Source organism: Diadema antillarum, unplaced genomic scaffold (assembly GCF_040938485.1).
Source record: "Diadema antillarum isolate AM-2024a unplaced genomic scaffold, OU_Dant_1.0 scf00000019, whole genome shotgun sequence".
NCBI lineage: Eukaryota > Metazoa > Echinodermata > Echinoidea > Diadematoida > Diadematidae > Diadema > Diadema antillarum.
In genome coordinates, this window is record NW_027270908.1 from 1,246,322 (window position 1) to 1,272,670 (window position 26,349).

Sequence of the window (26,349 nt, forward strand, 5' to 3'; positions counted from 1 at the left end):
CTCACCTAGTGCCATCACATAAAGCAAACGGAATCGAAATCGGGTTAGAAATGGCGAAGGAGTAGCATTTTGTAGGCAATGTGCAATATAGGTCAAAAATCAAGGTCAAAGGTCAAAGAAGTCAAAGGTCAAAATTCTGTGTAGAAGTTTTGAAGCCCTCACCTAGTGCCATCACTTAAAGCAAACGGAATTGAAATCGGGTTACAAATGGCAAAGGAGTAGCATTTTGTAGCAAAATGTACAATATAGGTCAAAAATCAAGGTCAAAGGTCAAAGAAGTCAAAGGTCAAAATTCTGTGTAGAAGTTTTGAAGCCCTCACCTAGTGCCATCACATAAAGCAAACGGAATCAAAATCGGGTTAGAAATGGCGAAGGAGTAGCATTTTGTAGGCAATGTGCAATATAGGTCAAAAATCAAGGTCAAAGGTCAAAGAAGTCAAAGGTCAAAATTCTGTGTAGAAGTTTTGAAGCCCTCACCTAGTGCCATCACTTAAAGCAAACGGAATTGAAATCGGGTTACAAATGGCAAAGGAGTAGCATTTTGTAGCAAAATGTACAATATAGGTCAAAAATCAAGGTCAAAGGTCAAAGAAGTCAAAGGTCAAAATTCTGTGTAGAAGTTTTGAAGCCCTCACCTAGTGCCATCATATAAAGCAAACGGAATCAAAATCGGGTTAGAAATGGCGAAGGAGTAGCATTTTGAAGCAAAATGTACAATATAGGTCAAAGGTCAAGGTCAAAGGTCACAATTGAAATTCTGTATAGAAGTTTCAAAGCTCCCATGTAGTGCTATCATATAAAGCAAACAGAATCAAAATTGGGTTAGAAATGACGAAGGAGTAGCATTTTGAACGTTTTGATCACACACGGACGCACACACGGACGGACACACGGACGGACGGACGGACACACGGACACACACACGTACGGAGCCCGTTTCATAGTCCCCTGCTCGAACTCGTTCGGCGGGGACAATAACTGTTCAATCTTAAAACTCAAATCAGCATTCTTGATATTAAAAATTGAGATGGGAGATTTTTTAATATATGCCAATTGAGATACAAGGTCTCGTCATCTCGGGACAATATGCTTCGTTTCCTGATGACGATACCTTTTGAGCCAGCTTTCTTTTGCAGGTCAGAACAGTCTTCTCTGATAGGTCAATCAGCAGCATGGCAGGACCCATCCATCTAGAGAGACCACAGGAAAAATACAGAGGGGAAAAGAAGTCAGAACATAGTTTTTAATCAAATTACCAATAACATGAATGCACGTGTACTATACAACCACAAAAGAAGTCATGAATGGAATGAATAATGTACTAAAACAGAACAGGGCAAACAAAAGAACAATCCCATCATTTACTAATTTTGTTCTATGAACAAACAGTGACAATTTGGCTCTGAAACTGCTAACATTATTGTATTCATGTATCATATGGAGGGATTAAGTAGTTTGTGTAAAGGATGGTTAAATGTGTCATTATTCAGGGTAAAAGAGAAAAGAGAATGGTATGTTTCTGAAGGTGGTGAGAGAGACAGATGGTCTCTTGGTCCTTACTTTGGTGTCTTGGTTTGTTTCATCTTGGCCATCCACCGCTGTGCTGTGTCCAGCAGTTCGATCAACGTATGTAGGATGTTTGACACTTCCACCCTTTGGGCACAGGCCATCCTGATTTCCTGTAATGGGGCAAAGCATCAAAAGTTGTTATTACCACTGTGAAAACAACTCATACGTCACAATAACAAGACTAAAATAAAATCTGGAAGATGCAGTTTGCACTCTCACCTATCTTCGAGCAAGCTTTATGGTATTGTTACATAATTACTACTATGCATGACAGACCATGTTAAACATATCATTCACTTTGGCTGTATGGGCATGAGGCTTCACAGCACTCTTCACAGCATGAATTATCATGAGTGAGCAAATTCTTACAACAAATCAAATACCACTCACTCTCTTTGTTACAGTACACATGTTTATTCACTTCCAAAAGGAGGGACCCATGTTCCAGCCACACTCAATTGGATGAAATTCTGACAACCCCAGCTTACCTCAAAGAGAAGACAGAGCAGGTGGATCCTAGAGGCCAAGCAGCACGACAAGCTGTCGATAACTTTTGTGTCTGTCACTGCCGACGGGTCCACCAGCATACTGGCAAAGTTATTGCACAACATCACGGCATTCTCCGAAATCTGAAAAACAATATTCATTTGTATACATATTAATTTAGCTTCTACCTTCTGGTCTAATGCTTTATATTCAAATAGTCACCTTGTATTAACTTAATACAAGGACGAAGTACTGCTGAAAGGGCAACACGACTTGTCATCTTATATAAAAACAAAAATTGGACTCCATCCATACAGTATTGTTTCTTGTAAAACCATCTGTTCAGGTTAACATTAAGCATCAAATAATGATGCAACATGAACAAGGTGTTCCTTTCAACTGAAACATGCAACAGAGGAGATAAGCTAAATCTGCAAAAGATGGCTGCACCCAAGACTAGCGGTCAAACTTCAGTTTGGTTAAGTAAATCATTTAGGTACATTAGAGGACGCTTCGAAAAGCACGGCAAATGTACAAAATGAAAATCCTGGTCACACAAGCTTGGGAGCCTTCTCTGAATGCATATTACTTTGACAGAAACCTGAAATGCACCTACAGACTTGAATGTCAAGTGCAACCTTGTCCAAGATACCACTGGTAATAGGAAGTCTTATTTTGATAAATGTAAATCCTTTAGCTACTTGAACGGCCACAGCTTGGGCCAGATGACCGCCAATGGACAATGAACACCAAAAAGTGACTGGCCTTACCTGACTGATGACCATTTCCAGCATCTTGTCTCTCCACTCCTCACCATTCCTGTTGTTGGCTACCACCAGCAGGTCACATACTCTGTGGGAGAGAGAGACAGAGTGCAACATATAAATTCCCAAAAAGCAACTTACAAAGAGTTCATATCAATATATTACCTACTTCATCTTGCTTTCCTTACCTATACATTTAACATTCAAATGCCGGACAGAATCAACAGCAGCAGAAGAAAGCTCACTTGTAGATAAAATGTTCCAGTGCCAAACACAGATTTCTTTCTTACTCTAACACACCATATATATATATTTTAAAAAAAATGCCTTTGTATGTGATATGATACCATGCTAATACTCTTATTACTCAAGCTTCAATCTAAACTGGATCATCCCAATGACAAAAATTGAAAATTCCAGAGCAATATATGTAAATCCACAAGTACATCATGTGCTTACAGTGTACCTAAACATTGACATGCCATTCCACTATAACACTGACAAAGGTAAATTCAGCCTCTGGCAAAATTATGTTTAAAACCAATCTTTGACAGAAGTGAGAGTAATGTGATCAAACATTCGGTGAAACTTAACAGCAGAGTGGAATGTTCCTACAGACAAGCCTTGCAAACTATGAAACTTCTTTGGCACCAGGGTGGGGTGGGTTACGGGGTCAGAGCCCTCACCTGTAGACCGTCTCCGGGATGTCGTCGAGAAGCTTGAGGCATCCCGGAAGCATGGAGTCCACAAAGTCGTTGAGGATTGCCTTGTCCAGAGGGGCCTCCTCCGGTATCTTGTCCTGTTCCTCCATCTGCTTCAGCTTCCTCTCCTCTTCCTCCTTCTTCTTACGTTCTTCCTCTTCCTTCTTCTTTCTCTCCTCCTCCTGTACATCCGTGAGAAGGTCGAACAGGAACAATATCACTCTCCTTTCAATCTATTTCTCTTTTTATTCTATTGCTTATGTCATTAACTTGCATAAATAAACTTTGGGAAGACAGGACAAGCTCCACAATTTTTCCTTTGAAACTTTGCTCACTTAAGCAACACAAACTGAAAAGCTCTTCAATTAATGTTTGCATTTCAGTACAATATGAGAAACTCTTGCTGGTCTGTAACTTTTTTTTTTTTTTTTTTTTTAAGTCTCTTTTTCCATTCCTCTGTAAATGCAACATACTAAGTATACTTATGTAACACTGTGAGCCAGTTTTTGTCAGTTTCAAGAACAGTTTACATTTTTTTCTGACTTTAATACCTTTAAACACATCTGGAAAATGAATCAAACCTTGAATATTTAATTCACATAATGTTTAGCATCAAGAACGTCATACCCCAGTACACCAGTTGCTCATGAATTATATCAATATGATTTCCACACCACACTACTATACTGATGTATGGATAGCTATATCTAAGATGAGCTTACGAGATGACAGACTGTTCATGTGTCTATTTATCATGCTTTGCATCTGCAGTGCAATGGAAACATCTTTCAACTAATCAAAGGGTCAACTTGATAGGGGGAAAACCCTATTACATCATCAACATCACTATCTTGAAGTCATTGATACCTGTTGGTCCACAGGAGGTTGGATGGCTTCCCCGAGTGACATGGCAATGGCTTGCATCATCTCCTCCTCCTCACTCAGGCCAGTCCCACCAAAGCTCTGTCAAGAGAAAACAGATCAAATTCACTCCTGAATTCCTCTATTCTCTCATTCTGAAGCTTCTCTCATCATACCCCAACTCCCATCCCCCCCACCCAACACCATCCTCACCTCCAAGTTGTACTAACTCTTGACTTCACTCATCATACACCAACTCCCCCCCCCCCCCCCCCCCCCCCCCCAACCACCATCCCCACCTCCAAGTTGTACTAACTGACTGATTATAGTCATTTTGATTTGCATCCAATAGTTTTCTGAATGGGCTGGCCCATTGTTTTGTCTTACCTACCTGACACTCATAATAATGGGAAACTTTGCACAGTGAAACATAGTGACAAATGCTGAGAACTACATCAGGACAATTACCCGCCAAGGACAATTACCCCTAGCTAAATTCCGGTTTTGTGATAAGTTTAAGTAAAGGTAAGGATTAGGGTTAAAATTTGGGTTAGGGTTAGAGTCAAAATTAGGTTCAGGATTAGGATTAAGGTTAGGGTCAGGGGAAGGTTCTTGGGTAATTGTCCAGGAGGCAATCATCCTAGAACCCTGAGAAAAATCATCAAAAACTGACAGCAGTTGTAATAGCTGTCTTTTCATTCACACAGAAAGCATTATGGCACGTTTCTCTCATCAACACATGAACATCTTGTTTTGATAAAGATACAATTATGGCTATGAATATCAAAATGCAATTTTCACATGTCTTGGAAAGTTCACATATGCAGCCAGCAGTGAAGTGTTGGGCAATAATCCACGCACAAGTTCAGAGGTCAAGGCTCGAGATATAAACACAGCATGCGGTGCAAGCACATCGCAGACTGACCTGTGGAAGCCGTGGTGGATGGGTCAGCGCCCATTCAGCAGCTCTCTCAAGGGATGTGGAATGCTGTAGAGCTTCTACGGCATGTTCCCTTGGAAAACCCATGTCCATCAGCTGACACACAAACAAACAAATGAGACAGAAACAATCAATACAAATCTCACTAAAATCTAAACATCATCATATACCCAACAAAACTTATCCTTCAAGCAGAGAAAACTTCAATCACATTGGGAAGATTTGACTACAGTGCATTCAGAATATAGCTTCCTTTTTTTGTTAGTGTAAACTCCACATCTCTTGTTTGTAGGTCTTTTAAGGGAAAGTACATTTGGTGAAAACTTTTTCTGCTGCCAGAGAAGATGATACTATATACCTAAGTCACAAACAAATGCAGATATATCCCCTCTAATACGACTGATAGTGACACACTCAAACACCGTTGCCCTAATGACAAACAGTGATCGATTCATTCATGGAGGTCAGCTCACCTGCGTCACATGTTCCTCATTGGGTTCCGTCCGGGGCCAGCTGTTCCGGCTCAGCCCCGTCAGGAAGCCCGACTCAAACAGCCCCCTCGTGGCCCGGCCGAAGCTGGACGAGCCCGACGACGACGTGCCGGCGCCTCCCGACGACGTCCCCTCGCCGGCAGCGGTGCTGGAGCCCCCCGCCTCGTCACTCTTGGCCTGCTTGACGCGCTCGGCGATGACAGACTCGCCGCGCAGGATGTGGCAGAGGATGGCGAGCAGGCTCTCAGCCGTGCGGCTTCCCAGGGACTTCAGGGAGCGGCAGCCCCACAGATTCATGATTACGCTGAAGGCAGCCTGGTGGGGTTAATGTCAAGAGAAATGAGGACAATGTGACATTAAGAAGAGACTATATGGGACACTGCGCCAACCATGATGCTGCAAGGACCTAGGAAAAAACGTATACCTTGCTTAAGTTTGAATCACAATGTGAATAGATTTGGAGTACTATAACTGTGGAAATTTTTGCAATGTGGAAAATTTTGAGCATTTCGCACGACCTGAAACTAGCATGACAATATTTGCTTGCTACATGTACCACTCTTTAATGTCTTGATTCTGTAGAATTAAAAACAAATGGGAGTCACCTCACCCAGCCTAGCGCAAAAAAATTACTCACTCAAACATTTCCCCATTTACAGTGCCTCTACAAAAATTCTACGCATATGATGATGGAGACACCTTTACAAAATTATAAAGTAGCAGCAATGGATCATGGGAAAACTTTAGCCTGATATCCAAAATTATGGTTGTGCCAAGGCATGCTAGTCTCACACACACATATAAAAATCAAAATCCTGTACAGACGAAAAGGAAAATCTTTATTCAACAATCAACTAGGAACATCTGTCAGTCGCATATTTCAACAAACTAATCACATACTAACCTTACATCTGCTAAAATAATTACCTTTGTAGAGCTGTTAACTTTTGACTGAGTACAATTGACTAATAAGCTAATATACTTTACTCTTTAAAAGTGAATACGCTCTTACCTTGTGCGTGTTGATGAGAAACTGGACGGGGTTGAAAGGCGTGTAGCCAGGAACGCTAGCCTTCATGGGCATGGAGTGGGGGGAGTCTAGCACTGCTTCTGGGTTGACCAGCTTCTCAATGAGGGACAGCCAGGCATCGATGAACTCGCCCGTACCCTCTGGAAGACACAAGAATGATCTTGAATTACAATTCCACACAAATCACATGCATATCTGGGCTGACCTTGGATCTATCTTGTAATGATACCTGTGGTATGACTTGCAAATGTCCTCAAGATATACAATTCTGGTGTGCCTAAAAGCTCAAAGAAAATCATGCAAGTACAACATTCCACATTAGACTTACAGAACATATACATGATTCTCAATTGTTGGGAACCAGCGTTCCTTAGGCATGACTAAATTTTCTATTAATTTTCAAATTTTCAGTGTCCAATTCCACATTTCATTTTCCTAAAGCTTCAACCAGTGCATTGGCTCATTCACAATCATTCACTTGAGATGAAATATGGGTGCTGTAAGACTTACTGATAATGACAATGATGAAGATAAATCTTAACTCACAATAAATTGATCTTTAGTCGCTGTGATTGGCACTAACCTGGTAGGTCTGGGTGTTCCATACACTCCGATGCTCTCATCTTTCCTCCCATCGTAACTGCCCAGTGGAATGCACTGTTCACAAGAATGCAGCCATTATTGAAAATTTGTTGAGTTCTTTTTTTTTCACACCTCCATCACTAACTGCAAACATGACATATTTCGTGGTATGGAAATTTGTGTGAATTTTGCTACGTACTGAAGTCGCACAAAAATTTGAACACACCAATATCTACATGGAAATATCAAACCATGTACAGATATAATCTCATACACAGAATTAAGAACAAGTGAGATTGGCTAAAATCGACCAAATAGGAACACTATCCACGCAAAAGTATCTACTTCTACACCAATCTGGCTTTACACACCTAAACAAATTGCATCAAATGCCCACTGCTACAAACATAAATGAAAAGGTGATGGACACATGCATACATTGCACAATAGTATAAAGGGTAATGCTGGCCCTACTTATACTAGATAATTTAAAATTAGGTGTTAAAGCACCAGTGCCTCTATTCACGAGGTTACCCTGTCTGGATGTTATTGGCTAGTCTGAACTTTTGCTTCAGCAGCGGCCATATTCGGTCTTCAATGCACTTGATGTACACATTTCCACATTTTACAATATATTTCTACATACATTTATGAGCCACTTTGTTCTGAATAAGACCAGACATGAAGAATATCAACATGTTCATTCTTGAATACTGTTTAGTTCCGTACATTCAAAATGACTTACAGGGCAACTGCCATAGACAAAACATTTGCTATAAAAGAACATCATTTATCTACTCACTGACTTGCAGACTTGTGTGCCAATTACAAGACGAAAGAAGAGCTCTTTTAACCTTAAAATTTTCTAGTGCAACTCACGAAGTGTTGTTTCTCAGGTGAGAATTTGTGAAAAACTTACTCGAAAAGAGCCGTGTGCGCCCCCGTGCTCACAAACTTCTGCAACATGAGGTGATACGGATTCTTCTTGTCGTCGAACAGCATGGGTGATGCAAAGCTCACAGCGCATATGTAGAATGTCACTCTGCATCATGAAAGTCGGGATGACAAAATGTTATTATTCTTCTAAACAAATAGGACTAAGCACACAGGAACTCAGCAAAACCCAGAAACCTGGTTAACTGCAGAAGCCAATAACACGGTTTACTACACAAATCCTGAGAAAGTGACTAAATGGGATTTGAAATGGTAGAATGTAGCATTTATGATTGTGGCAGTTTAAAAGCAAAACAGGGACTCGATTGAAGACACATAATTTGGATGGGTAACATAACTTAAAGACATCCAATCATATCTTATTGATAACAGCTCTGAAGGGCAGGAAGGGTTGTGAAGTCCAGCTACCACACCTGAACTTTGGCAGTGGGGATGCAGGTGGAGGGGTCCACGACAGACTCTGCAACAGCAACTCCATGAGCACTTTGGCAGTGTTCCTGGCCGCTTCTGACGGGGGTGTCAGGTTCGGATGCAGGTGCTGCCTGCTTCGCTGCCTGACCGATGATCCCACGCACAGCTTGACCAGCAGCCCGAACAGCTCGGACAGAGCCTTACCCAGCCGCGAGGGGGCGTAGAGCACCGGCATGGCCTGCTTGACCGTCTGTAGCATCTGGGCATTGGGCTTGGGCCTGGCTCTCAAGTCCTTGGCATCCCCCTTGGTGTCATCCACCTCCATGGTAGACAAGGCATCACTAACATCCATAAGCGTGCTCCCAGATCCCGCACCAGGATCGAGCTCACTAGTCCTTGCGCTCGCATCGCCCTTGCTGCTCCCCGCTGCAGATGTGGACGCGGCATCCGCATCCTTGGGGAAATCCTTAGGGAGGAGCTTCTCCCGCTCCAGCTTGCCCAGCTGGCAGCCCTCGGGGAGCGTGCCGGGGGTGAAGAGGGCCAGGAGAACAATGCTCTCCCAGACCAGCGAGATGTAGAGGTGGCTCAGCTGGCGTAGCACCTCCTGGCCGAGTTCCGACCCCCACTGCTTGACGGAGATGGTCCTCACATCAGTCTGGTGGTAGCATGCAAGGGAAGGAAAGTGAGGATATCAACTTAAGTCAATCCTCTACTACGAATTGACATCACAAAGCCATAAAAAAACACAGAAATGCAATCCTTTCATTTCTGCACTCTAATCATAGCAGAGTACAACAATCAACATACAAATGGGGAAAGGCTGCACTTCTCTTAGAAGTATTGCAGAGAATATTTGTCAACAGAGCATGTGGGCCACAAGCAATAGACATACAATGCAAGTATATCCATAGAGAACAAATTGGTTATCAATGCACAATAAAACAATGTTTTTATACTTCAAAGATGAGACATAATGCCAGTGAGAAAATGGATTAGTGTGCCAGCCTTGGAGTATGAAGTCGGACAGATTTGAGTCTATGTGTACAAGATGCAAAAGATCATAACTCACCTGTCCAACTCTGCACACATGTACCAGCATGGTGACGTAGGAGTGAGCCGAAACCATGGCCCTCAGCAGCGGGGTGCTGGGGGCTCCCAGGGGGGCGTTGGTGAAGTTTGGCGAGTTGACCAGCTCCCGCAGGAGTATGGACCCTCCGGGGGGCTCCAGGGGTAGTTGCAAGGGCTTGAGGGCAGTGAGTTCTTCCTTCAACATCAGCAAGCCTTCCGTCAGCACACCCGATTCTCTGGCGAGTGACTGCAACAAGGTTACAAGTAACTCCACTCAAACAAAGATCATGAGAGATGTTGCTAGGTGCCCAGGATACAGAGTTCTCATGCCCTAACATGAAAGCACCATAACAGCGGCGAGTATTTGTAATATTTAACACACTTCGTCATTCTCAATCAAATACATCATAGACTGGTAATTCATGACCATAAACTATAACAAATCACTGAATGTCACATGGTAGCAATTTGACCACTCACAAGTCTTGTTATGAATACACTATTTGCTAAATATTTTATATGTTGCAGATGTTGCTCTGGTCTTACCAGGATGGCCTTGCAGACACTGGCAACGGACTGGCAGGCACTACTGGTGGGAAAGTCAATGGGTAGGTTAGGCAGTCGCAGGAATTTGAGCAGGGGCTCCAGTCCCCGGTGGCTCACAAACTCCCAGCAGTGATCGTCGGTAGCGTTGTTACACAGGATGGCTTCCACAAACTTCATCTGAAAGGGTCGCAACATGGTGACAAGAAAGTACAATAAACTGTTGAATATTGATATGCCCTTGGTCAAAGAATTCAATTCAGTTCAACTTTCATTTCCAGTTTGTGATATATACACAAAATACATGTAAACATGAGCAATTTACACCAAAGTATAGATATGAAACACTAAAGACATTGAAAGAACAAAGCAAGATTATGACGGAAAAAAAAAAAAACCCAGGAGAAAAACAGATAGGCTAACAACAGCTACATATAAAACACAAGCTCAACATCAAAGTTCTGTGTGTGTAGATGATCAGAAAATGGTATGTACATAGAAAGCTAAAATAGACTTGTTGTGTAACACATACCCCAAAATATAATCATAATATATAATTCATAAAAATGATTAATACCAAATTATTTCTGATAATCATTCAGACACAGAAGAGCACTTTAGCGACAGTGCAAGTCCGATGCACGATGCGCTGCCTGATCACATCAACTCAAGAGCACCGTGACAGCACAATTCACAGATGCACCAACTTTGCAAACACTCTGCAAAAACTGCCTTAACAATAAGCCAGATATAGAATGATTAATTGAACAAACAGGTGACCTTTAGCAAAAGGACACTATGTTCACTTGTAACATACTGCAAAACCTAACTTTTCATGTGCATGAAACTTTCGCGAATTTCGCGAGGAGCCAAGATTCACAAAGTAAAAATGCACATAAAAGTTTTGTCTACAAAATGCAATGAATGCCAGTGGCAATTTGCAAAAGTTTCATGCCACGAAAAGAATGTCGACTGGTTTTACAGTATGAAAATGCTACAACGTCTACATCACAACAGGGGCTTGCCACTGGCAATGTATACTACTCACCACGTTGAGAATGTAGTCCATTAGAGGCACTGGGATTTTGTCACTTGGGTCAGAGGACCTGGTCAGACAAGCAATAAGCACAAAAATCATTTAACTAGCTGTCCCAACTTATCTTGTAATCAAAACAGGACTGATAAGGTAAGACAGTAAGAAAACAATTCACAATTAGTGTTACACAAAATACATTTCATGGCTGAAATACTAAATCCACCCAGAAGTGCAGGACTTTGTGTGTTTTGTATAGCATCGCCTTTTATCCTGACAGCCTTGAGAATTCGACTGCAAGGGGAACAACAATGCATTTTTGTTTTTTAAAGTACTATATTGCAGCTTTAAATTATCATCTACATGGTTACATGTTAATGACTGAGTATCTTGATATCCCTGTGATACAAATGTCAGCTTCTTGAGAACACATCACTTGAGGTTGCTGAACACACTGACACAACATTTATATGCTAGAGGAACTTCACCCTAACTTTGTAAATGCATCAAATTATTAGTTGTTCCTTTATGCTCCAAAACTGTAGCTGGATTTGTCCAACACATGTTGAATTGAAATACAGCTCACAAAGTTTTGGACTAATGATCAAATTGAGGTCACTTCACACTAGTTTACCATAGACATTATGTAGACACCATCCACACTTGCCAGTAAAATGACATAGGGACATTTTGATTTATTTGTTGTTTTTTTCTTTTTTCTTTTTTTTTTGGGGGGGGGGGGTTGGCCTTACTACAAGGCAGTTTAATCTAAAGGTTCATTTCGCTTATGTTCAGTAATGGCAAGAGCAACTGATTTGGTGGGAAGTTGAATCAGCAATTAAGACAGCCAACTAGCATCAATCAAGCAACTTGGGGGTCTTACTGGGGTTGGATGGGAGTGACCAGCTTGGCCTCCTGCTCCCTGACCGACGTGGGCACCTCATCCTCCTCGTCCTCATCATCGCTGGACGTGTCGTCACCGTTGGTCGCCTGGGACTGGCTGGAGGCGGGCGTCTTGCTCTTGACCGCTGACCGACTGCACACGATGTTGGGGTCGTGGCCCATGGTGCAGATGTCCTCCATGAGCTGCCATGAGCAAAATGATACATCCAAACATAAGGGAGGAATTTCCTTTGAGCACTACACACCAAAATGACATGCAACACACTCACACAGGCAACAAGGAAAAGTAGAAATTACGCGGTGCGTAAAATATGTCCCCGCCGGAAGTAGCATTTAGTATCAAAATGTACTATATAGGTCAAAAGATCAAGGTCAAAGGTCAAAGAAGTCAAAGGTCAAAATTCTGTGTAGAAGTTTTGAAGCCCTCACCTAGTGCCATCACATAAAGCAAACGGAATCGAAATCGGGTTAGAAATGGCGAAGGAGTAGCATTTTGTAGCAAAATGTACAATACAGGTCAAAAAATCAAGGTCAAAGGTCAAAGAAGTCAAAGGTCAAAATTCTGTGTAGAAGTTTTGAAGCCCTCACCTAGTGCCATCACATAAAGCAAACGGAATCGAAATCGGGTTAGAAATGGCGAAGGAGTAGCATTTTGTAGCAAAATGTATAATATAGGTCAAAAAATCAAGGTCAAAGGTCAAAGAAGTCAAAGGTCAAAATTCTGTGTAGAAGTTTCAAGGCTCCCATGTAGTGCTATCATATAAAGCAAACAGAATCAAAATTGGCTCATAAATGACAGAGAAGTAGCAAATTGAAGATTTTGATCACACACGGACGCACACACGGACGGACACACGGACGGACGGACGGACGCTACGACGGACACACGGACGGACACACGGACACACACACGTACGGAGCCCGTTTCATAGTCCCCTGCTCGAACTCGTTCGGCGGGGACAATGAACTTTATGTGTAAAGGCCACTAAATTTCACCATGTGCAACTAGCTATAGGAATACATCCGTACAGAGGATTAATGAACACGATTTAAAAGAACATCTTCCACAATGGCATATATTGAATCACAGAGATGTTTTCTACACTTATTCCAGGGAAGCATATGCAGATCACACAATCCTCATCTCCGTCCACACACAACTCCTTCTATTTGAGATAAAGAATGTCTGCATCTTGTGTTATTCAAAGTTTACAGCTAATAGTTACCTTGATGATAGCCATCATTGCATGGTCCTTGAGGGATGGCTGGTGCCGCATGAGTTCATCCATGGCGCTGCCCAATGATGATGCGGTGTCTCCTAGCAACACCATCCCAAAAAGAAGACAAAAGGAAAATCAGTGCATGCCATAAATGATTAATCATCAGGAAGTCACCTATAAACAACATCCACAGAGCATTGTGGAATGGGTGTCTGTTTACAACATTGCAAGAACTTTGGTTTTTGTATAAAAATCACTCACAGCCACAAATATAAATGAAAATCAGGATTACTTTTCATTTCACCTCATGGATAGACTTGGGATGCTTCGGTGCACTCCGTTAAAAATATATCTATGCCGGAATCAAAACTGGGAAATATTTGCCATTCCAGATAATAAACATGTTATGTTCTGACAGGTTTGACACAAGCAACATTGCAGTCACACAATCAAAGAATTTATTCTTTGTTCCCATTTAATGCCAGATTAAACCGATTACTTTCTCTCAAATGCATACAACTAAAGCAGCAAATATGAGTTTATAGTCCATGAAAATTGCCTGCACTTCCTTTCACAGCAACCAAATGCCTCTCTGATCATTTGTGAGCTAAATTTCTACTGCCAGCAGAAGTTAACTGCTTCTCATTCTATATAGATAGGCACACGGCATACATTACAGCAATTTTTCATCATACAGTGTGCCAAAAAAATTACAAAATATCAACGTCTGGGTCTAGTGAGAGCAGCTTTGCATCTTGTTTCCAGGGTCTGAAGCACATAAACTCAGCACCACTTGGCTCAAACTGCCCCTAAGGACACTTTGTGCCTGTGATTTCAAGAACATATCGAAGCATGTCACCTTTACCCATTCAAGTCGGTTGAGAGCAAGATCACTTCAAAATGGTTCTAGGCATCATATGAACGAACTTTCATCTAGTATGAATGGGGCATCGAGAGTGATGGGGTGATAAGACTTAAAAATGGGATACCTATTGCATCATTCGTCCGCCGCCTCCTCATAGCTGGAAGGTAGACAGGGGAGAGGAGCACCTTGAAGAGCTTCTCAAACGGCTTGCACTGGTTGAAGGCATCCAGCCCTCTGGAGTTGAGGCACAGGGCACTGAAGATGTTTGGGAGGGAACCAAGCACCTCCTTGGTAGCTGGGACCTGGTAAAAAGAGGATGCATTGGTCACGCAAAGATTACGGTCATACACAATCATAGAATATGACAGTATCATAACAGTGCAAGGTATTGGTTTATATGAACATGGGAATGTAATTCTACATTGTACACTCTTGGGGATATGACTGTGCTGTAAGCTCCTAAAATTAGCTGCACTATTTTACAATGTTACCTTGCTAGACACCAAGGAAACTTACTTGAATTTGTTTCTTGTCATTCCCTTTACAGTCTCATCACTACAGTATCTTAGACTGGCAGAGATAAATTGTTTTGCATGTTGCATAATTCCACTGATTATTTTCACTGGTTTCTTTCACGCCTGCTCATGATGATAAATCTTCAAACATACACTTAAATTACGGTTTTTATTTCACTACCTCACAAGTACAGTTAAAACATAAATATAGTCAATATAAGAAAGAACTATGTTTTAATTCGTACAACCTAATACAAAAATCAGCCCGCATGCCTAAATCCTTACAATGTCCAGGGGTTGAATATTCAGATTTTGCGAGGAGAAGGGAGATATTTACATCTTTGATGAGAAGTGCATGAAGCATGACATCAGTAAGACCGGTGTCTTGAAGTGAGGAGAGAAGTGAAGGCTCCTGGAACACGTAGACAGTCACCAGCTCACATGCTGTGGGTGAATGACATTATCAAATGGTGAATGACATTATTAAATGCCTTCATATGACAAACTAGAAATGTCGCTACGGCGACTGGTATGCCTCCGCCATAATGCATGGTTCTCCTAATAGGTCTATAGTACAATGTCTTGACAATGTGTGATGACAGTTTCACACAATTGGCAAAATATTAAAATGACAGGTTTGCCACAAATGTGCTGAATGTTCACTTTCCTAGAACTAGGTTCAATTGGATGAATGATTAAAACGTCAGAGTGCAGGTATTTGGGGGAACTGATGATTTTGCATAAATATAAGGAAAGTAGTGATATTTTGAGGAGTTGACCTTGACCTTTGACCCCTGACCTTTGACCCATGACCCCCAACTTCCCTACATAATCACTGCCTATCGGTACATGCATATATACTAAGTTCCATGAAGATACCTTGAACCATTTGCGAGATATGGAGAAAAACATGAAATTTCAACCTTTTTTTTCCCAAATAACCTGTGACCTTTGACCTTTGACCCCATGACCCTTAAATCCAAACAAAGCATTATCCCCCAGGATATACCCTCATACCAAGTTTGATGTAAAACCACCACACGGTTCTTGAGATATCGACAAAAACAAAACAGGAGGACGTACAGACGTATGGACGTACGTACGTACGGACGGACGACCCAAAAACATAATGCCTCCGGCCACTTCGTTGGCGGAGGCATAAAAAGGTTGAATCTGGGTAAAATGTAGGTTTTATAAATTTTTCCATTGGGGGAACTTTGAGGTTGAAAGTTTCCCACACAAAGCAGTACACCAACTATAAGGAAGGGCTATAGCTAAGGCAAGGTTTGATGCATTTGCAGCCCTCTAGACACACATATCAATTTCATAAATCTGACATCGATGTTGGTGACTTACTTCAGAGTAGAGGAGGCAAAAAAGAAAGAATGTGTACTGCATTTGTCTAGGAGGTTAGGATAAAGGTTTGGAGATTTGAACACCAGCATAATGTGGTGTCCGTTGACAACTTTGGTACCAGGTTTAGGAAAATAATGCACACTTTATATAACTGAAAGTGAGGAGCACTTCTGGTCTTTTGTTCAATACACATTTTACACACATTGACTATCACTATAGAGCAAAATAATACATTTGATATGGTCACTATCATAAAGCCAAGTTTTTGGTCACATTTCATTCTCTAATGGAGATTAATCTCCAAGGTGAAGTGTTCCAAGCAAAGGTGCTAATATCAAAGGAAGTGATTAGGGGAACTTCAGACCATTACATCCTGCTAAATAATTGGAAAGTTACCATGGTTTCAATGCTGTGAATCATTAGTCATGGCATCCCGTGGGAAAATCAACTTTCTTAATAGTGTGATAACAGCATTTGTGATGATTCTATGAGTATCTGCTTTTTAACAACTATACAACTGTTTTACTTCCTACGACCAAGACATCCCAATTTGAAGAATCAATCAGCTGGAATAGGAAAAAAAGGTTTAATATTAACTGCTATGACATGCAATGATTTGAGACAGACAAAGTCATTACTGACGTATGGAACACCACAGAAATCTGACACAGGGTTGAAAACACCGACTTACCAAGAAGAAACAGTGATGCACTGTAATACTCTGCGTTGCTTATGATGTGTTTCAGGGAGCTCGGTAACGAACCATCCATCACTGTGTAGAACAAACCAAAACACCACAGATAGCACTCAAGCTCACAGTCTATATGAGACAAAAATGTGCTGGGCCCCGTTTTATCAAAAGATAAAATCGATTTTAAATTTCCTTACCACACAGGCTCCCATAGACTTATAGTTGAAATCAACTACATAATAAACTTCAACTCTTCATAAAACAGGGCCCTGGAGACATGATTTAAAAAAAAAGACATGCTTCCATGCTTAGCCCTAGCCCATGTATTGCTTCCCTGTTCATATTTTGTGTTATACGTCAACTGTACCATTTCTGTGTGCATGTATGTTATGTTAATGTTATTGTCACTTGGCTGAATAAATGATAAATAATAACAATAATAACAATGAAAAAAAAAATAATAATAACAATAATAATAAAAGAAACTTTACTTAACTTCAACTACTGCTACTGAGTATGTATTCCAGTCATTGATACGGGCATAATTCCTTATTTGCAATCAGTTCAATTCAATTCAATTCACACATTTAGTCAGCAATAAAAATCGTTTGGATATACAGTATAGAATGTTTACAAAATACAACAGGTACAATTCAGCGAAAGCCAGAGGCTTGTTAAAACAGAATGTACCTTTAAAATCAAATCATACACATATTGCAATTTAAACACTAAATATTATATCAGAACACAATTGAGATTAAAAACACAAAAGACTAAATCTTAACTTGCCGAAGAAGAAAAATAGAAGGGGAAGGGGTGGCTTGCCCTTATAGAATGCATAGCTGTTCATCATATTGCTGGGCCACTTATGATAGTCACATGGGTCTAAGTTACCGGAGTAACAAAAAGTCTACGAAAGGGTCATGGTGTGGGACTAGGACCAAATAAATAGGGAACAATATTGTTAGAGAAAAAAACCACTAAGTGATATACTCACCATGTCTTATACTGTCTGAGAAGGAAGGATCTTGGATGGCCTTTTTGAGAAAGTTCAGCATTGACTTTAGGAGAGCAGCTCTCTGGGGAAAACACTGGGATGCTGTAGGAAAGAGACGCATTTCAACACGTAAGTGTGACAAAACAGCTTGTTATCTATCTCCTACTCCATGAAAATACTCTGAACATTCTCCCCCAATTAAGAATATTCTAAACTTTCCCAAAGTAATTTTTGCCCCAATGATGACTCTAGACAGAAACTGTACATTCATAAGTACTGGAAAGTCTAACTTTATTTTAAAAAACAAAACAAAACAAAGAGAGGAGATGCCAGCAATTTGCTTAATCATACCATGTCTCTCCCACCTGTGCCTCCAATGAACAAACCTCAAAAAAAGCATTTCACCTCATTCCCCATTACATTTCCTGAAAAATAAGAAAAGTCCTCTCCAGAGGTATGAAGTTTGATTGCCTTTAATTTCTGAGTCATTTCTATCTGAAGTCTTTCAAACTTTCAAGACACTTTCCTACTTGCGAATCCAAAGTGTGAAGAGTTGCAATAGATGAATTTGTATGCTTGATATCTCTCACTAGTTGGAGTGGAAATAAATGACATGAGAGATGTAAACATCAAGTATCCAAGTATCCAAGTATCCTCGGCACGAAAATTGCATCATGCAACTACCCACCGGGTCTGGACTTCTTGGGTCTCGCGCCCTCGTCCTTGCCGGCCCCTGAGCTGGACGATGCCCCCTCGTTGACCCGCTGACCGTCTGAGGGGCTGTCTGTCTCCATGGCTGTGCTGTCCTCAGAAAATGGAGAGGGAGGAGCAGAGTGGACATTGTCCTGGGATGTCCGGATGGTTGGCTTGATGACGAAGGGGACGTCTCGCCGACAGATACTGATTTCATGCTGTTGGTGAAGGAATTGTTCATTTGAAATTTTTTCTTATGGTAATGAAAAGAAATGAGTCAAACAACCATCATAATTTTGCTTCGCTGTCATGAAAAACTTGAACTGAAATTGTTCTAGGTAATGTAAAGAAATGTGAAGACATCACGGCAAAACAGAATACTTCATTTCATTTCAATGATTATGTTTGAAATGGATGTAGCTATTACTACCCCCCCCCCAAAAAAAAAGCTGCACATATGATACAGTTGAAAACATTGGTAAATCAATTCCATCATTTGTTTTGCTGAAGTCATTTTCTTCGCATCTGATCTTACCTCAAGGCGATTGATGAACGTAGACAGTCCCCCGTGAGTCTGGAAGGCAGCCATGTCCAGATTGGTGATCAAATCCACCACACGAACTGCCCGCGTGACAAACTGGAAAATGGGGGAAAGCAGAAAAACAATGTAAACATAAATTCACAGTGCTTTATAGTAATTTCCCCCCCCCCCCCACATCACACACTGAAACTATGTCCTAGTAGCATATGCAGACCTGGAGAAGTAGAATGGTTATTTATTTTAACATAATCCTACCTCAATACCAATGGCAGTATGGTTCTGAGTTAGGTCTATATACTCCTTGCACGTAGAGAAAACCCATTTTAACGAGCTCGCCTACAATGAGGTACTCTTTTTAACAAGATGAATTCGGCGCTCCCAATTTTCTATTACTGTGTTGTACCTTCTTAGTACTTCACTTCTTAGTACCTTTACAATGAGGTACCTGCTATAACACACTAAAATAAGCGATCTCCATGACCTTATTATGACAGGGTTTCCCTGTAGTACATTAATGGAAAACTAGATGCTACTGCAATTAACCCCTTTATACCAATGAGTCAAATGTGCACAATTTTAACAACAAACCAATGGATAGGAGACTAATGTAGCACGCAGAGGGTTAATTGGATGACCAAAGCTTACCGTTGTATGGAGTTGTTCGTCTTCTCCCGGCCATTTGATGACTTTGAGGAGGGATTCCATCATACCACACGACACTAATGCCTCACCTCCTTAGGAAGAACACGAGGAGGGAAAGAAAAAGCTGCAATTTCATGGGCTCATGCAATAAATATCTTTAATATACATAGCTTAACTGTATCAGATGATGTGCATAATGGCCCACATTATAGTGTCACTTCAAAGATCTAAACAATCCACAACGAATAAAAAAGATAAACATTTCTACTTGTTCACCCTCCGCAAACACGTTGCTATTGTAAGTACAGAATGTTGCTCACTAACATGAAACTTTGGTTAAGACATCACTGTGGAGAAGCAAAAAATGTTCCTGGTGTCCATTCAATACTTGTCAAACCTACTTTCCCATCCCACCCCCGACAAACACGAGACCAAACCCAATCCAAATTCTTGCATCTGTGTCATACGCAGGTGCAGTACAGCAAAGAGAAAAACTTACCAGTTTCATAACTAGCTAGGTGATACAAGAAGGAAAAGAGGGATGTGGCAAGGCTGTGAGGGAAGGATTCCATGTCAGGATCTGGAACACAAAAAAAAAAAAGAGAACAAAACAAATGCACAAAGACAAGATTACTACTAAAATATCAAAGGTCCTTCCTGTGATCAGAGATTAGTGCTTCACTGCATACAATATGACCCCTCAAAGGTCATAGTTACATGAAGAGAAAAAGAAAGCCACATTAACATGGGCATCTTGATTTCTCCCATTCTGAATCTGCCACAGTAAAAGTGAAAGTGAATGACTAGAAAAATGCCTATTCATGTATACAGTGTAGACTGCATTAGCACAAAGGGCAAGAAAATAATTTCATGCTAAGTGCAAACAACTACAAAAGATGCACTGAACAGACACTGTTCAATAAAAGGTATTCTCTTAGTAAAATTGTAAATACAGAGGACCTGAGGATTAGAGGGTTATCAAAAGGAAACTGCAATTTGAGAAGGGTCTACAAAATAGCTTAGAATGAAAAGGTTATAGAAACTGTTGTCCAAAATGAAAGGGTGTATGGAGGTACTGAGAATGAAAGGGTGATCATAGAGAACCTGCAATTTCAAAGGAGCTACAAAAGAGCTGGGAATGAAAGGGTTAAAGACACTATTCTCCAAAATGAAGGGGTGTATGGAGGTTCTGAGAAGGAACTTATTAGGGATATCAAAGGGAAACTGCAATTTGAAAGGAGATACAAAAGAGCTGGGAATAATAGGGTTATAGACACTGTTCTCCAAAATCAATGGGTGTATAGAGATCTTGAGAATGAAAGGGGTAACTAAAGGTACTAGTAACAGCTATTTCAAAAGGTCTACAACATAGCTTGGAATGAAAGGATTATACACACTGTTCTCCAAAAGGAGGTACTGAGAATGAAAGGCATATCAATGGGATACTGCAATTTGAAAGGAGTTACAAAAGAGCTGGGAATAAAAGGGTTATAGACACACTATAAGTGTCTATAAGGGTCTATGAGGGTTATAGACACTGTTCCCCAAAATGAATGGGTATTTAGAGATCATGAGAAGGAAAGGGATAACTAAAGGGACTGCTATTTCAAAAGGTCTAAAACATTGCTGGGAATGAAAGGGTAATAAACACTGTTCTCCAGATGGAGGTACTGAGAATGAAAGGCATTTTAAAGGGGGAACCGCAATTTGAAAGGAGCTACAAAAGAGCTGGGAATGAAAGGATTATAGACACTGTTCTCCAAAATGAATGGATGCATAGAGATCTTGAGAATGAAAGGGGTAACTAAAGGTAACTGCTATTTCAAAAGGTCTAAAACATAGCTGGGAATGAAAGGGTTATAAACACTGAGAAAAAAGTAGTAACCTTAGGGAGTTTTGGGGGACCTCCATGAGGGCATGGTGTCTATTTGCATATTCTATGACCAGAATACCTGCCATAATGTTTGTAGAAAATCTGACTATGCGTTTAAAAAAACGAGAGATCAAAATATGAAAACTGACCACAAATTTGGTCCTAGCTCCAAAGGGGCCAACTCCTGGAACTGCTATGAACAAGCTTGAAATTGCAGTTACCAATCTACTCACTCATAACATTAATTACCTTTATCACTTCTGGTTCTAGAAGAGAAGATTTTTTTTTTTTTTTAAATTAGTATTCTTTAATTTGGGGGGGGGGGGGGGGGGGGGGGGGGGGGGTACCCGGGGGGAACATGGTGTCAATTTGGACAAATTGAGATCCTATCAGGGAGGGCATCCAATAGGGATGCTACCTGACAAGTTTGGTGAAAATTTGTTTGGGGATTTTTAAGAAGAAACTTAAAACATAAAAAGTTTACGCACAACAGACGATGAACAATCCCAATAGCTCATTTTAAACTCTCGGCTCAGGCGAGCTAAAAATATAAACATAGTGGACGACTGGACTTACTGATCATGGCCTGGATGCACTGTCTGACCATTACGGGTAGAAAGCCGTGGTACGAGGCAGCACCTGTCGCATCTATGATGGTTACAAGCCTGCTGAGAGTAAGGGATACACCTTGCATCAGTTCCCACAATGTTACTTGCCCCTGGGAACAATGCAGCACCTATTACTAGAAGTAAAGCTTATGAGGCACCAACAGGCCAAATACACACCTTAAACATACACATACTATATGTATGCGCTTACACATACACATAGAAACATAGGCGTACAGTGTGTACGCCTGTGGGGTACACTGTGGTTCACTAGACACCTATCAAATGTTATCTACTCAGTCGTAAGCTTCTCATCACCCCTTGAGGCAATTACTGATTAAATTCATTGGTCCATGTAAGATAATGAAATTTGGCCTCCACTAACAAATTAATACTACACAAGATTAATACAGAAATCATTTCAACTCTCACTTGAAGAAAAGACATGAAGAATGAAGACATGAAGAATACAAGAGTACACAGTAAATCACAAATATGACACAGTCACATTTACAACACTGCACGCCTCCTCTGCATATTTACAAAATGGATGAGACCGTAGACTGGCTATCGAGTTATGGAACGGTTCTTTTCCATTATCACCACACACAGAGAGAATACATCTATACCACTTTTATCCCAGCTAGCATTAGATACTTATTTTGATTTTGCATGTATTTTCTCTGTCATTTTATTTTGCACATGTTGCAGTCTCTAATGTATAGGGGATCACATGCTTACTGAAAATTGTAACAAGGACCCGTGAATCAAGTAGTATATAACAGGGAATTGCTCTGCAGTCTGTTGTTTTCTTTTTCAAATGTAGATAACTTGGGCAGGATTAAACCCCATCATTTCATCCAAAACATTGACACTCCATCCTCTTGCCATGGCCACTGGTCACAAGTGTATCAAGTAAAAATGGCACAGAGGTATAGAAACTGATGAATGATACAATAAGGCTTTGCTATCTCTTCATTTCAATGTTCACATTCAGAGCATTACAAACATAGGTATATTTATGAAGGACATTGCATACTTTACATGCCATAGTGCTCTCATGTGATCTAATGCTCCCCCCCCCCCAAAAAAAAAAAGGGGGGGGGGATTTTACATTTAACATACAAATTATCAAGACCAAACCTTGATGAAGCGTGTTCACTTTGAATAGTGGGATGTCAACCGAATGGATTCAGCAGAAGAATACACTTCATTCACTCGGAAATAAATGACATATCATACTATTAGAAACATGATACAAAAGAATTACTTACTCGGGATTTCTATCTAGGTGAATGATTGATGTAAGAGTTCTAAGTGATGCAGACTTTATGTCCTGAAAACAAAAGGAGACAGTCAAACACCCAATAAATGCCACATACAAGTCATGAGAAACGTCAAGTAGAGCTAGATGCATCAATAAAGCAAAGATGATTACGCAACTCTGCATAGGTTTACAAGTACTCTCATTAACTGCTGACAGCACACTTTCAATTGTACTTGCATTTTCAGAGCATACTGCAGCATCACACAATATTCAAGAGAATCAACACATCCAAGTTGGGCAGTACAAAGGCACTAAAGGTACATATGAACAGTCGAGTCAAGAAAAAATAATAATAAAAAGAATATGTCTGCGCTCATTTCCGCAAGGGCAGAGCGTTTGCATTTTTCCTTGTACATGAGCAAATGAGGTTGACGAAACAGCTTATTTTTGCTTCAAGATAGCAACCAGTACTTCTTTTTCAGCATCTGTGTGATTATGCGCACCACTTGTGTGGTGATATATGCCCATAATTCAGTGACATACTTTTTTTTTAAATTTAATAAGCTTGGATGAGGTGATAGGAAAATCAAAATATTAATCAAATATTCTGAATTTTTCTTAGGAGGTTTGAGGTATCCTCACGCCACCTCGTGATGAAAGCATTTCAATTCATAGGGAAAAACATTCCATCAAGGTTGAATACTATCAAAAGACTTTCTATGATGACACATCACTTGAAATTACAACAAGTATGCTCTTTCTATATCTTTCAGGATGTTGTCATGTCAAGAGTCTCTATGTCAAAATGGTTTGATCCCTGGAGTAGACAAAACACTCACCACTAGCTTTGCATCTTCAAGTTGCAGGACATCTACTAATTCCTCTATGAGGCCACTGTACAATAATGAACTGGAGATTTCTTGGATTGCACTTGAATAAACTGCAGCAGGGCCAATAGTATGAGAAAGAACAGAGAAATGCACTTTACACCCATTCCTTGTGAGCAAAACCATATCAATATTTGAAAACTTCTCCATCAACAACTTACATAAACAAAATAAGACAATTCCCAATGGCTCTTTACAGCTTTTAACCGAGTTTACTATGTTCTGTCACATCTGTAATGTCAGCTGATTAATATTTGCTATTAGTTTTGTATTCAATGCATCTCTAATATCTCCTGGGGCAAGGGCACAAGTATGCCTCTGGCACCCTTTTGGAAGGAGACCTGAATATGAAGTGAGAATCACAACAGTACTGTGCAAACAAGTTTGACTGCTACACATTAAACTACCACACACCACCAATAATCTCTTTACCATTGTTACATGGGCTACGTAAATGAATGAATGACAAAAAAAAAAAAAAAAAACCCAGTGTGAGATCTAAACCGTATGTCAGTCATCATTGCATGTTAATATTGCAAGATGTGATGCATTTTCTTTTTCAGAGCAATATCACTGTCTGAGCAAAACAGTTTAGAACTCCAGAACTTCAAGGAAGCATAGCATCTGTCAACTTAGGTTACAACCTCCACCAAAAGTAGACCATTATCTCATTGCATACCAACTACTACTGTCACCATCAGGTTCCAAACTTGGAAAAAGAATTTTAAAAAATCAAAACCTAAATGAAATTCCACATTCTTCATCGCTATGTACTATGATATTTATAACTCCCAATGCATAGGTACAAATACGAGCACGACAATCACAAGACGAGTTGTGACCCAGGTTGATGTGTGTGTGTGTGTGTGTGTGTGTTAGTGTGTGCAGGTGTGTAGATGCGTGTGAGTGTGTATGCATGTGTCTGTACGATAGATTTAATAAGACTAGAATTGCATTGCAATATCATCTCAATTGACAGGACACATATATTTCTTGGCTCTGAAACATTTAAGCTGCTCATTTAGATGGCAATTGCTTATGGCAGATGCATTAGTATTTCTCACATCACCATCACAAGGATACCGGTTACGGTGAAAAAAAAGAGGGTCTGAAATACATCTACACATCTACATGAAAAGCCTGAACTTTGAAACTGCCAGTGCCTGAAATCAGGTTTTTGCCTAAAAACTGTCATCCTTATATATACAAAAAAAAAAATGGCTCCATGTATCTTTTTTTTTTCCCCCAAGGGGAGGGGAGTGGGCAAAGGTCAACATTCTCCAGGGCACAAGGGGAGGGGAGGGAGCAAAGGTCAACATTCTCCAGGGCACCTCACCTAGGACAGACAAAGCTTGAAGCCTGGCCTGCACACACTGTAACCTCTTCTGGTGGTTGGAGAAGCAATGCGCCAGACGGATGTGCGTAAAGAGAAGCATCTGCGCGGGGATAAAACAGGAAACAGTTCCTGGTATGAGATGTCATATCAAAACCAAACAATACCAATTATGGTGCATGGTTATTTCCTGCATACCTTTGCTGGAAGGGGAAGAAAAAAAAACCCAACAACAACACTACAAGGAATCTAGGTGTTGACTATCTTCACCCAGAGTTGTCAGCAGGAAAGACGGCTTGATAGGATTTATGCCAAGATAATACTCCTTCCCACCATGAATTAAAATTTCAGATAATACTCCTTCCCACCATGAATTAAAATTTCAGATAAACACATATAAATAGTCTATCAAGTTTCAGATGCAATTCCAAAAGGTATTCTATGGGAAGATAAGCCAAAATCATTTACTTGATATAAACGCATAATGTTGCAACAACTTTTTTCCTCTCTCTCTCTCTCTCTTTG

At 40.5% G+C, this 26,349-nt stretch overlaps 1 protein-coding gene across 1 annotated transcript in view; it reads right to left on the reverse strand.

The window, feature by feature from the left end:
• LOC139728488 (E3 ubiquitin-protein ligase HUWE1-like) overlaps positions 1-26,349 on the reverse strand; it is a 97,426-nt gene that overhangs the window by 48,463 nt on the left and 22,614 nt on the right. Inside the window, exons 10-38 of the mRNA XM_071639430.1 lie at positions 25,828-25,927; positions 24,444-24,544; positions 23,612-23,673; positions 22,306-22,394; positions 20,356-20,436; positions 19,860-19,948; positions 19,209-19,310; positions 18,669-18,891; positions 17,981-18,082; positions 16,984-17,064; positions 15,274-15,380; positions 14,546-14,723; positions 13,563-13,654; positions 12,317-12,519; positions 11,449-11,506; positions 10,404-10,580; positions 9,859-10,104; positions 8,792-9,444; positions 8,344-8,466; positions 7,426-7,499; positions 6,825-6,982; positions 5,795-6,127; positions 5,307-5,417; positions 4,388-4,483; positions 3,506-3,702; positions 2,826-2,907; positions 2,058-2,198; positions 1,561-1,679; positions 1,112-1,190 (exon numbers count right to left, since the gene is read on the reverse strand). Of these exons, the coding sequence (XP_071495531.1) occupies positions 1,112-1,190; positions 1,561-1,679; positions 2,058-2,198; positions 2,826-2,907; positions 3,506-3,702; positions 4,388-4,483; positions 5,307-5,417; positions 5,795-6,127; positions 6,825-6,982; positions 7,426-7,499; positions 8,344-8,466; positions 8,792-9,444; positions 9,859-10,104; positions 10,404-10,580; positions 11,449-11,506; positions 12,317-12,519; positions 13,563-13,654; positions 14,546-14,723; positions 15,274-15,380; positions 16,984-17,064; positions 17,981-18,082; positions 18,669-18,891; positions 19,209-19,310; positions 19,860-19,948; positions 20,356-20,436; positions 22,306-22,394; positions 23,612-23,673; positions 24,444-24,544; positions 25,828-25,927 (4,257 nt within the window). The remainder of the gene's footprint in view (positions 1-1,111; positions 1,191-1,560; positions 1,680-2,057; positions 2,199-2,825; positions 2,908-3,505; positions 3,703-4,387; positions 4,484-5,306; positions 5,418-5,794; positions 6,128-6,824; positions 6,983-7,425; positions 7,500-8,343; positions 8,467-8,791; positions 9,445-9,858; positions 10,105-10,403; positions 10,581-11,448; positions 11,507-12,316; positions 12,520-13,562; positions 13,655-14,545; positions 14,724-15,273; positions 15,381-16,983; positions 17,065-17,980; positions 18,083-18,668; positions 18,892-19,208; positions 19,311-19,859; positions 19,949-20,355; positions 20,437-22,305; positions 22,395-23,611; positions 23,674-24,443; positions 24,545-25,827; positions 25,928-26,349) is intronic.